Source organism: Cibotium barometz, chromosome 23 (assembly GCF_041138505.1).
Source record: "Cibotium barometz isolate CiBa-2024 chromosome 23, ASM4113850v1, whole genome shotgun sequence".
Classification (NCBI taxonomy): Eukaryota; Viridiplantae; Streptophyta; class Polypodiopsida; order Cyatheales; family Cibotiaceae; genus Cibotium; species Cibotium barometz.
Window position 1 is genome coordinate 48,238,083 of NC_141068.1, and position 13,388 is coordinate 48,251,470.

Below are 13,388 nucleotides of genomic sequence, written 5' to 3' on the forward strand. Positions count from 1 at the left end.
CTTCCTCAGAACAGTCCTCGTCGTCAGAGGGGGAAGACAAATTTGCAAGTACACAGAAGCACAAAAATCGCCACATGTTGCATTCCCTAACCCTCAGCTCGAGAAACAACGGTTGTTAGATGCACAAGACCTAGTAAGGGCAACACAAGCGGAGCTAGAATCCATAAGCCCCACACACCATCCAATCAACAATACCCCTCCAAACACAGAGCCCATACCCGCAACCCCAAACATTGCTGATGTTCCAGACACAAAACCAGGATCAGATCCGTTAGGCATGGGCTTGGATACCATTTATTCCAAGATTATAGGAGATGAGTTCAACACTCACCGCACTAGCCTATCAAAGGAAGTCCCATGCACGGTATCACCACGGGCACACCTGATAGAGGAGCCGCTTAAATACTCAGAACATCCTAGAGACAAAGCAGGGTTGCATGCATTCCTGTCAACAACAGTCCAGATGCCCATAGGGTTGCTCTTAAAGAGCAATCCTATGCTCTGGAAGGATTTGAAGGACTGGATGGATGGGACCCTGAGAACGGAGTTAGAGGAATACAAGGAAGAAACTAACCCTGAGGAAGGGATAGCACTTCCTGAATACATAGAAGAGAAAGGAGAGATGGAAAGAGAACTCCCTAACGCAGCCGTAAACCAATTAGGTGAGTATTTTGATAATGACTCAGGAAATGCTACACTCCCTGTAGCCTATGAAGGTCATCAGCAGGTAACTGCCATCCTTGATGGTGGGGCAAGAGTCAGCATTATCACTAAGAAATGCTAGGAAAAATGGGTAAAAACGAAGCTTGAAACCACAACATTAGTGGTAAGACTTGCAGACGGAGCCACGGCTTGCCCTATGGGATTACTCTATAATGTAAGAATTAAGATGTTTGGACTACATTTCTGACATTCACTTGTCGTAATGAACTTCAATGAACAACCAAGAACTTATGATTGCATAATAGGGAGACCATTCATGAGAGCCGCAAGGTTGATCCATGACTGGGGAAATAATAGAGTCTACCTCCGAAGGAAAGACCAAACACTCAGAATAGATCTCGATTCATGGAAAGCTCATCCAGTCCTAGGTGAACCTTTTGCGGAGGAATCAATAACAACAGTTGATCAATCTTCTGTAAGAGTGTGTCAAGAGGCAATTCTTAGCCGGCCAGAGGACCAAGAAGTTGCTCCTCTTCGAGAGCCTGATGACTCTGAAAATTGGATGCATATCCTGGCCACCATGGACATATTGCCTCAAAGACAAGGAACAAGATACCAGTTGGAAGGGAAACTCGATCCAGTCACATCCATCTATATGATGAGAACAGCCACTACTCTGGAACTTCCTGAAAAGGAGACTGCTCTTTTGGAGGAGCTCTTAGAGAAAGCCAAAAGACAAAAACCTAAAGAGGGATCAGGAAGGGAAACAAAAAGGGACGAACCTTATGTCTTCTCCTTGGGAGAGGAAGAACATTGACTTAAGTACATTGGGGCCGTCAATTATAAGGAAGCCTTCCTTCAAGAATGGCAAAGTGAGTTAGGCAAGGAAGTCTCTGTAAGGATTGCCAACATAGAAAAAAAGACTGAACCAGAACCCAAACTTACACGCTCAGCAAGGAGAGTAAGGAACAGAGGCTTGGCAGCCCACTGAGCGGGAAGCCAAGGAAAGGAGGCTAAAAGAGGATCAGCAAGAGGATCTTCGACAAGTTCCAGAGCACTTTAAGGAATGTAAAACAACAGGGGAAAGGTTGGTGCGGTTTGAAAAAGCCAAACGATATAAGGGAGACCAACCAGGGGCACCATATGATGGACCCGCTGAGGTAAAGGAGGTAAACTTAGCTGGACCTAGCGAAGACCCGAAACCTATCTTCATAGCTAAGGACTTATCCCCTCACGAGAGGAAGAGGAGTTAGTGAAACTCCTACGGGAATTTGAGGATTGCTTTGCTTGGAAATATAGCGATATGAAAGGAGTGCCTCCGGAAGTAGTGAAGCACACAATCCCTATCATAGACGGGGCAAGACCAGTCAAGCAAAGAGCATATCCTATGAACCCTAAATACTCGAAGATGGTGAAAGAGGAGATTGATAAACTCTTAGATGTGGGATTCATCTATGAGATTGAACACACGGAGTGGGTATCCCCGATAGTGATCGTTCCCAAAAAGAACGAAAAACTTAGGGTATGTGTTAACCTTAAGAAAGTTAATGCTGCCACGGTCTGCGATCACTACCCACTGCCTTTCACAGAACATGTGCTCGAAAGGGTAGCAGGCAAGGAAGCTTACAGTTTCCTTGGCGGATTCTCAGGATACAATCAAGAGGTAATAGACCCCTGCGACCAACATAAGACTACCCTTGCCACTGAGTGGGGAACTTACGCTTATCGGGTCATGCCTTTTGGTTTGACCAATGCACCGGGCACCTTCCAAAGACTGATGTGCATAGCGTATAAAGAATACTTAAGAGATTTCTTGGAGACGACCTTTGTGTCAATTCTTCATGGAATGACCATCTTAGTTGCCTATGCAAGGTCTTGGAACGATACAGGTTGTACCGCATATCGTTGAACCCCCTCAAATGCCAGTTTTTGGATAAAACATGGAGTCATCCTAGGGCATATTGTATCCCAACATGGAATCTCAACAGATGAAGCAAAGGTGAGCTAATACTAGACATGCCACCTCCAACAAATTACAAGGGAGTACAACGCTTCATGGGACATGTTGGCTACTACAGACGATTCATTGTCTTTTATGCCAACATAGCAAGACCCTTGTATAGACTTCTAATAGCCTTTGAATGGACCGAGGAATGCCAACAATCATTTGAAACCCTGAAAAATGCATTGGCAAGCGCCCCCATTCTTCATAGTCCTCATTGGAACATCCCGTTCCATGTCCATATTGATGTATCAACTTATGCTATTGGATGCGTATTGGCGCAACTTGGGGAGCATAACATGGATTTTCCTGTTAGCTTCGCCAGCCGCCGTCAACTCAATGATGCTGAGCAAAATTACACAACCACGGAAAGAGAAGGTCTCGTGATGGTGTATGCCGCGTCAAAAAGTTTAGACACTACTTGTTAGCTAACAAGTTTGTGTTCTATGTTGATCACCAAGCATTGCTCTATCTCGTAAACAAGCCATGTGCTACGGGATGTATATCACGATGGCTACTGATCCTCATGGAATTTGACTTCATAGTTATTGTTCGAAAGGGATCACAACATGTGCACGCAGATCATATGTCTCATATTCCTAATGGTGAACCACCACTAGGAGTTGATGATGAACTCCCGGACGCTGCACTATTTTCCATTAGCATAGTCCATGAGTGGGCTGAGGACATTGTGTACTACCTTGCTAATGGGACCTTGAGGGATACTAACCTCAAAACAGATCAAGCCCGACGCTTGATCAAAAAAGCGGCACCTTATCAAATCATCACAGGAGAGTTGTACAGACAAGGGAAAGATGGAATTCTAAGGAAATGTGTTCCTGAGAACAATTATGTATCAACGTTGGAATTAGCTCATGCTAGTCCAGCACGAGGACATTTTGCAGAGCTGACATCACTGCTAGAAAAGTTCTTCATGCAAGGCTATGGTGGCCCACACAGTTCGGTGATACAGCAAAATTTACTAAAAGGTGCGATGAATGCCAACGAACGTCCAACCCCCAAAAGAAAGATCGAATGCCGCTAACTCCAATCATATCTTGGCAACCGTTTGAGAAATGGGACCTAGATTTTATAGGTCCAATTAGTCCTCAGCAAGATGCACTCAAGCGAGATATATCATTGCTGCCATGGATTATTGCACTAAGTGGGCCGAAGCAAAAGCCACGAAGAAGGCAGATGCACGAACAACAGCTAGGTTTCTCTACAGCCATATTATAACAAGGTTTGGTTGTCCTCTTGAATTAGTCAGTGATAGGGGAAGTCACTTCATTAATGAAGTGGTAAGCCATTTACTGAGCGAATTCATGATTGTGCATCGTAAATCCACGCCTTACTACCCACAAGCCAATGGACAAGCAGAGAGTACTAACAAGGTGCTCTGCTTGATCCTAACAAAAACAGTAGAGGCCAATCAAACAGATTGGGGAGAGAAACTCCTCTCAACCTTATGGGCTTATAGGACTGCATATAAGGTTGGAACTGGGTTTACTTTGTTTCACCTTGCCTATGGACTACATGCAATAATGCCTATGGAGTTTTTGGTCGCCAGTCTTTGAATAGCAGTAAAAGAGAGACTGGAAGGAAGCATGCTTTCTGACAGACTACTGGCCCTGGAGCAATTAGACGAAACTAGATTGCGGGTTGTTCATGGCATGATAGTGAAAAAGTTCAAACATAAATAGTGATTTGATGACCAACTGAGGGAAAAAGACATTAGAGTGGGAGGTCTAGTCCTCTTATACAGTGTAAAAAGCCAGAAGCATAAGCTCAAGTATAGGGGACTAGGTCCTTTCCAAGTGGTTGAAATCACACCTCAAGGTGCGGTTAAACTTTCCACACTTGATGGTGTAGAGATGGAAGGCTACATCAACGGAAGTCATCTTAAAGCCTTTTATGGTCCATTAATTGAGCACATGCTACAGGCATTACATCTCAAAAAGGAGGAGAGGAGAAAACAAGAGGAATTAAAACGAGAAGCAAAACGTGAAGCCAAGGCGCGCAAGGAAAGAAGAAAACTACAAATTCTCCAAATCAATATGGCACAAGTTATTGACTTACAAGAGGAAGAATGGGAAGTGCAGCCAGCTCGACTTTGGGTGGGCATGCAAACCCCCACGCGCTTGATTCAAAAATCAGCATTGCTAGATATAGGCGCAAGTAATAACTTAATGTCATATGAAACATGGGTATCACTGGAAAAACCAACATTGTGCCCTACACAAGCCTTGGTATTAGCAGTAAATGCCACCACCACACCGTGTTTGGGCACTTGCACAATACTATTTCACATTAGAAATAACCCCTTGGAACGGAAGTTCTATGCAATGAGTGCAGGTACCATGACAGAGGATTTACTCTTAGGAAGGAATTAGATGGGCCACAACAAATGCCAAATCGATTGGGAAACAAGAATGGCGACCCTCCAACTAGCCACTGGAGAAGTCACGGTCCTCATGACAGAAGAAACCCCGAAGGTACAGGAAATAAACAACATCAACTCTGTTCCCAAACCACTACAAAAACCTTGAGGTGATAAGTCTTCACCACAACCACAAGTGCCAACAGCTGAGTCAAGAAAGAACTCAACCACGAAGCCGCAGCAAGCAGTCTATCGTCACTGAGGAAACCAATGGTGGGTCCGCAAAAGGACCTTCTAAGGTCGCAAGGTTACACAAGGAAGTGCACCAAGCTATGGATTCAGCGGAGGCTAGGAGTACCCCAGCCACCAAGGCCAAAGGAGAGACCAGCCAAGCAAGTGAAGAAGACAACTGATAACCAACCTACGCCGACACCCAAATGGTCGACAACCCAGCGTCATGTACCCAAGGATATCCTTCATGCTCAAGGTTATTATGGAGGCATAACACAAATATGGCTGCCAAAGCAACCAAAATCATCACCAGTCGACCTACGGCAAGCCACACCCCCAAAAATGCCCAAACCACCAGTGCCACGGCCAAAGGCACCAAAAGCTACCAAAAAAACACAGAAATGGATTCCCAAGTCCCTCAACAAGGAACCCAAGCTTGTAACACCCCTATGTTTTGTTCCGAGACAGGTACTTTTGGAGACTTCAAAAAAGGGCATAAGAAAAGGAGAAGATTTGGTGGTCAAAAGGAATACCCAGGCAAGGAACCCAACCATAGAGGTGAAAACCCTGCAATCGCCCTATGATGCTTCCACTTCCATTAAGCCACCCCTGGCACCCTCAACCTTTGAGCAGGCAAGCAATACACTCATGTCAGTGTGAAAGAAGTTAAACCTCTTCGCCAAAAAACGTCAATAACCTCACCGGCCACCCTCACAAAACTGTGAAGGAATGGTCAAAGAGAGTCGAAGAAAGCAGACAAGAAAAATGTCGAAGAAAGCAGGGAGATCGGTGAGTTGGTGAACTACTCAAGCACAATTACCCTTTGCATGCTTTGTCCAAAATGCATTAGGCACTCACATAGGCTAGGCCTGGTACATTTCTAGATAGGGGTATTCTAGCGGCTTTCGACTTGGCCTAGAATACGACCCATCGCCAGGTTGCATCACTGAGTACACAAGCATCCTTTCAGGTGAGATGAGAGCACAGTGTGCACCAAATCAAGAAAAATCAAAAAAATCAAAAATGGGCAAATCTCATTTTTTCCATTAGTCAGGATGAACACGTTCATCCTGTTCATCCTGTTAGTGTACGCGTTCATCTTGACGATGAACGCGCTCATCCTGAAGAATTCCGATCGTCCATCCTGCACCGATGTACGCGTGCGTCCTGATGATGAACACGCTCATCCTCACAAATTACGACCGTTCATCCTGACGATGAACACGCTCATCCTCACAAATTACGACCGTTCATCTTGACGATGAACGCGCTCATCTTGAAGAATTACAAACGTCCATCCTGACGAATTACGCGTTCATCCTCCATTGATGAACGCGTGCATCCTGACGATGAACGCGTTCATCCTCAACAACTATAAAAACCTCTGCCCCACACTCATTTTCTCACTTTTCTATTGCTCTGTAGCCAAACTCTTGCAAATTTTTGCTAGATTTTGATCCTTGAGCAATAGAGCCTTCTGCAATCCTTCACTCTCTCATCATGGCTGATCCATCCCCCCCACAAGAGGAAGGCATCTGTCCCTCCATACGTCGAGCATTCCTTCGACGAGAAAGATAAATCATGGATCAGCAAAGAGGATCTGGAGCTGGTAGATGGTGTTGTCACACACAGTAGCATGGAGAACGCTACTGGCACCACTTTCAGGATTTGTTATCACTCCCCACAATGCCACAGGTTGCTCCAGGATGCCCGAGTCTTCCCCTACATGCAAAGCATGGGGTTAGGAGATTTTGCACAGCTGTCGCCCTGGGGTCTGGACATTCCTAGGTGCATTCAGTTTATCAGCTCTTATAACTCCAGAACAATGGTGGGCGAAGTACTGGGAGAGGGAGACGAGGAAATACGAATTCAGCTATCCCAGCAGAACATTTGCAGGGCCCTACATTTACCACTCATAGAGGAGAAATACAAACAGTACAGGAATGTACATCCTGTCAGACAGAATGTGGTAGATGTCAGGAGGATCCATTGGGCTTTCGTGCAGTGGGAGGACATTCAGCAACCCGAGCTGGTGTTGCCTGCACAAGTGTTGACAATGGTCACCCACCAGCACTATCCCAACAGATTCAATACCTGCAAGACCACCATCCTCGGGCAGGTGGTTGACCGTGAATTGGAGCTCATATTTGCATACAAAATTACAAAGCATATGTGAAAACCCAAGGATGAGATTCGTTGCACCATCTTTATTGACAAGGATCATCTACCAGACAGTTGGATGGATGCTGCCAGCAGTACAGGACCTTGCCCAGATCCCCCCATCCATCCACCTCGAAGAGCTAAACACAGAAGCAACGGAAGGACCCTCCGAAATAGGGGAGCCCCTTTGAAAGAGGCAGCACATTGACCCCCGAATAGAGCAAGGCCTGCAGCAGGAGAAGGAGCTCCAGGGAGGGGATACGCCCGAAAGTAGCCTCCCCCAAGATCCCATTGAGATACCTTCACAGATCCCCACCCCACAACATCTACAACAGCCCGAGGCCTCCACAGGAACAGGAACACCCGATTACATGCAGTATTTGTTTGGAGCCACAGGGACCCAAAGGGGGGAAGCCTCGTCTTCAGCCACAGCTCGAAACATCCAGCAGACATTGGATCAGCTCGCATCGAGCCAAGCCAACTTAATGGCTTGCCAGCAATGGATAAAGGACGGCAAGCTCTACTCCAAAGAAGCGTTTCTAGAGGGAGTCCGACAAGCACAGGAGGAGATGCCAGACCTGGAGACAGGGACCCTCGGCCTCCTACAAAGCAATCTTTGCAACATTCAATTATTGATGGAGCGCCATGCAGACCAACGCTTCGAGGACCACAAGCAGCTGCAAGAAATTCAGCAAAACAACATGCAAATTTACAAAGGATGCATACTCATGTCCTCAATCAACTAGATGCCATGATAGCAGAGAACATAGCTCACAACAAGACAATCGAGGTGCTCACTACACAGTAAAACAATTATGTGGACCAGCTAACACACCTCAGGACAGTAGTAACCCAGCTCCAACAAGCACGCCAGGCTAGTGAGGTGGAAGCTGACAGGTGGAGGACCCTTGCCATCGACACTCAAAACCAGGTGGCTTCAGCCAGGAGGGAAAACACAGAGATAAAGGAGGAGCTGCGGAGAATCACCAGACAGCATGAAGAGGAAGTAGTAGCCAACGCTAAAGCCCTGCAAGCGGCTAAAAGCCTAGCCATCATCAAAGACAATGAAATCACAAAGCTGAGGAAAATGCTTGAGGATCAAAGCCACCAACTCCAAACACTCCGAGCAGCTCAAGAGAGGGAAGAAGCGGGCACCTCACAAGCACCACAGCACTCAGATAAAGTCCAAGACAAGTTGGACGTCTTGCTGGACGCTGCAATCGGCCTACCCCTCCTGAGCCATGGCCCATATACTCCATCATTACTTGAGCTCAGGAGGAAGGCAATATGTTTACATATGCTACAGTTTGATTTCGAGCTCAACAAACCACTTTCAACAGCCGCCATCACAGCTCTTTGCGACAAGCAGCGGATCCTGCCCTCGCAACCTTGGCTATATGGATCTTTCAAGGCTAGGTTGAGCTACAGCATCCAGAGCAAATCTACAAGCTACCTCGACACCCCATAGCCATGAACCTACAATCATGGTGCAGTGTCTTGTCAGATGCCACTACACAAATCGACAAGGATTACATCGACCTCGAGAAGCCAGCGGATCTACCACCTGTCCTCCTTACAATGCAGGATCTACAGGAGACAGTGCATTGGCTCGAGACTAAAGGCAAAGACGCTGTTATCTCCACATACAGTCGACTTATTGATTTTACGAGCCCAACTTATCATGCACAAGGGATTGTCACCCTCTACTATAGAGTGGTGACATCCATACAGGCACAGGTAAAGCAGAGGATCCTCGATTTTACAACGCAGGAGGTGGCCTACCCAGACCCCAGTGAAGAGGAGTTCCTACAGGCCACTACTCTCTTTCTGCCCTCAACATTTGACCAAGACAAAGACACGACGGGAGGGTTTGACAGCCCCGACACCCCAGAAGACTCCAATGGTGCTGGCGGAGATTCCAACCCGGCGGAGGAGCGACATGGACGGCAAAGCCCTCAACCCACCCCACCTCACCAAGGCGGTGCACCACCTTCTGACGCCATCGAAATCCTATCACGCAACCCTTACACTCTTCCCTGCAACCACCAAAACAGCCCCACAACCCATTCCTCTACCGCCCCCATCATCTCCTCACCACCCGCCACCCTCTTCACCATTACTCTTTACCCTAGCACCACCTTACCAACCCCTACCATCATTCCACCCAAGGATGTCCCACACCCCACAGACATACCTCCCCTATCACTCTCTCAACCTCAACCACCAATCCCCACACACCCCTCACCCACAGAGGCAGCTTCACCACCGGAGGAAGGCCAACTCCCCCCAACAGGAACACCGCAAGGGTTTCCGCTCCATCCCAATGAAGCAGAAATACTACCACCCCCAACCACAGCACAATGGGAGGACCCATAGCCCAAAACCTCATGTGACTTGCCCAATTTTTGCAAAGGATCAAGGTAGAAAGTATCTATAATGGATGGTCTGCATGTTTTCTGAGAAAAAGCCATAAATAAATCATCAAAATCAAGCAAAGAAGGGCGTCGCTTTTTCAGCCTCACAGGCAAAAATCGTGGAGAAGATGAGCCAAAAAGTGATTAATTACTTAATCACATAATCTTTAATTAATCCCAAACTTAATCCTAATCAATTTCTACTTTTCCCAATCCCTATGCAAGTCCCTATGTTTTCAAATTTCTACATGAAAACATCTATGCCATGCTTTGCGAGGAGTTGTTCACACCAACTCGTGTGATACGAGCACAATCATCGGTGGATGGAGCTTCTACGAGTGCTGCAGCTTTAGAGGTTGATATTGAGACATCATCTCCTTTTGATACAGATTCACAGTTGTCACAGGAGGGAGATGATATTGCTGATGTGATGATGATGATGATGATGAGTCTTGCTATTGAGGCTTTTTACTATTTGTTGTCTCTAGTCTAGACTCTAGACTTCACTCTTTCGACTCTTTTTACATTCCATGGTTTGTGTATTGGTCTTTTCAATTTTTGTTGACAGTTGCCAATTGGACATCTTACTTATCATGATTCATGAGACATTTGTATTGGAGTCTTTTGGACTTAGTGCCATTTGAGTTTTGAGAGCACTTTTGCAAAATTGCATGGCAGGTTTTATGATCTATGATCTATGTCATCTATCATCTATCCTTTTAATTGATTTTCTATCTACTCAAGTTTCAACAATAATTGGTCACTCAATGTTTACTTGCAGCTTGCAAGCAGCAAGGAGTAGTAAGTACTAAGTAGACTGCAAGAATCAGGATACATGATGATGATACATCATATTGTTTTTGTTTTAAACATTTATTCATGCTTCGTTGGTTGCTTGGGTTTTTTATGCATAAAACTTTCATATCTCCTATTTTTTGCAACATGTATCCCTACCCCCTCCCCTGTATGAAACGTTTTTGAAACGCCTGCCAGGCTGTGAAACGTTTCAAACGCGTTTGGAAAACACGTTTCATGAAACGCCTGATAACTATGGTCTGGTACCTCGTGTACTTGCCTGGAGCACGTCTATTTTGGTATAGTTTCATGAACAGGGATTGCCCATACCAATGCTGCATTGCAGAGCATCTTTATGTGCTTGCTTGCAATTAAAATTGCATGCTGTTTTCATGCTTGCCTGGCCAATGTGTAGATCCGGGTAAGGAGACGCCCACCCTTGAACAGTGCATGTAACTTGTTGACATGGTTATGTGGCATGTGAGACAGGTGGTAAGCATTGGTCATAAACCTAGCTTTAGGAATTAGCACTAATTTATAAGTGAGTGTGTACGCACTTCATTAAGTTTTGGGCGACCAAAACTTACTTATAAGCTGTGATGACCAGCCCTGTGTTTGCACACATTGATGTCTCGAGGTGGACAAAACCCAATGCCCACCACCTAGACTTTAACCCCTTTGTACAAAGGGAGCAACTAGCCATGTGTCTGCTCTAGCTTGCAATACAAGCCACTTGTCCTCTCTACCTGACACCTAGAGTGGACAACTCTTCAGCTCTCTTTCCTCTCTCTCTAGAAGTAGGCGCCTCCTTCATGAGGCCTCTTTGGTTGTATTTTTTTCACTTTCTCCTTCCCAACTCCATATCCAAGCTTTCTAGTGTGTTTTCCAAGCTTCCAAGAGTGTTTCTAGGTGGTGTACTGTCACCATTTGGCCACCCAATTGGTCTACCCGTGCTTTCTTATCATGTATGTACATTGGACTGGTGTCCATGGCAGTTGTATATGCCGAGGATTGATGCCTCATGTGATACTATGGACTTGGCTTTCCATTGGGACTTGTGCCTCCGTGTACATGCCCGGAAATGCTTGGTGGATTGGTGTTCCATTGGGTTTGGTATCTCGTGTACTTGCCTGGAGTACGTCTATTCTGGTATAGTCTCATGAACGGGGATTGTCCATACCAATGTTGCATTGCATAGCATATTTATGTGCTTGCTTGTTGCAATTGAAATTGCATGTTGTTTTCATGCTTGCTTGACCAATGTGTAGTTCCGGGTAAGGGGACGCCGGCCCGCGAACCGTGCGTGTGAAACTGTCTGCTGACATGGTTATGTGGCATGTGACACGTGGTAAGTATTGGTCATAAACTTGGCCTTAGGAGTTAGTACTAACTTATAAGCGAGTGTGTACACACTTCATTAAGTTTTGGGCGACCAAAACTCACTTATAAGTTATGACCAGCCCGGTGTTCACACACACTGATGTCCCGAGGTGGACATAACCCAATGTCCACCGCCTAGACCTTATCACCTTCGTACAAAGGGAGTAACCAGCCGTGTGTCCACTCTAGCTTACTCCACAAAGCACCTGCTTGCCACCTACACTGGACAACTCACCACCTCACTGTTCCTCCTCTGTCTAGAGATGGGCGCCTTCTTCATGAGGGCTGTTGGGTTGCATTTTCTGCACTTTTCTCCTTCCCAACTCCATTTCCAAGCTTGCTAAGGTGATTTTCAAGCTTCCAAAAGTGTTTCCAGATGCTAATCACTCTCCTACACACTCCCAATGATTGAAATTCAGCAAAACAGCTCTCTTTATTGCTGTAATTTCTGGTCTTTTTGCTGAAAACCCTAGGTTTAGCCCTCCTTTCTCAAGTTGACCCATAGGGGAAGCTTTCCCAAGGTTCTCTTTATCCTCTTGAAGACTTCTGTCGCGAAGAATTGGGACAAATCGAAGATCTCTTCACTCCAAGGACTTCCATCACGAAGACTTCCACTGTCATCGACTCTACTTGCAATTGGTAAGCTTTAATACTTAAATATGGAAGCAAGTAGTAGGAGGGAGGAACCGGATTACAAGATCACATACTCTGTGTAGTGTTCTCTTGTCCTACGTGCTCTCTTGCAGATTATTGCTACTATGTGTTGGTGGAACAATAGAGAGCAGATGGTAGGGAACATGGGCACTTAAGAGGGTAGTGTGGGTTGCAAGTCTACATCAACCACTTGTTTGCAATACTGTATTCATATGCATTGGTATGAAAATCTGGTCAGAAATGTCCATGACACTATGTAATTGGATCTCCCAAGATCAATATACTTTAATTGAGGGAGGGGTCGGCCGTTCCGGCTCATTGTGTGTCTCTTGTCAATTCAACAATTTACTTCTTGTATTTGAGCAAGTGTCCATCAAATCTTAGTGTATTTAAGTGTATTTAAGTGTATTGATTAGCATTGTGTTCAACCAAGTTACATTGGTAGTATCAAAGCATACGGTTCTCTTTCACTTCTATTGTGAGAGACGATCACCGTGAACACTAGCTATCTCTACACTTAGAACATTATGGACAGCCATACAATGAATGTTGGAGATGCTAACACAAGAGGCAAGGACAATGAAATGCATGCTTCCAATGCTTTACAGGATGAGCAAACTCATGTGGTGCACAATAGGGAACATGAATATGTGGGATAGCCATCCTGTGCTGGCAAAGAGAAGATGCAGGAAAAAGAGTCCATAGTCTT

General features: G+C 45.7%; 1 protein-coding gene across 1 annotated transcript; it reads left to right on the forward strand.

Annotated features, from left to right (window-relative positions):
- Window positions 1-3,191: 3,191 nt before the first annotated feature.
- Window positions 3,192-3,710, forward strand: LOC147626030 (uncharacterized). Its single transcript, XM_086817780.1, has one exon. It carries the CDS (start codon window positions 3,192-3,194, stop codon window positions 3,708-3,710), a length of 519 nt encoding a protein of 172 aa, XP_086673906.1.
- The last annotated feature ends 9,678 nt before the right edge of the window (window positions 3,711-13,388 follow it).

Coding starts and splice junctions, on each gene's coding strand:
- LOC147626030 (XM_086817780.1), top strand. CDS start 3,192: ATGGAATTTGACTTCATAGTTATTGTTCGAAAGGGATCACAACATGTG.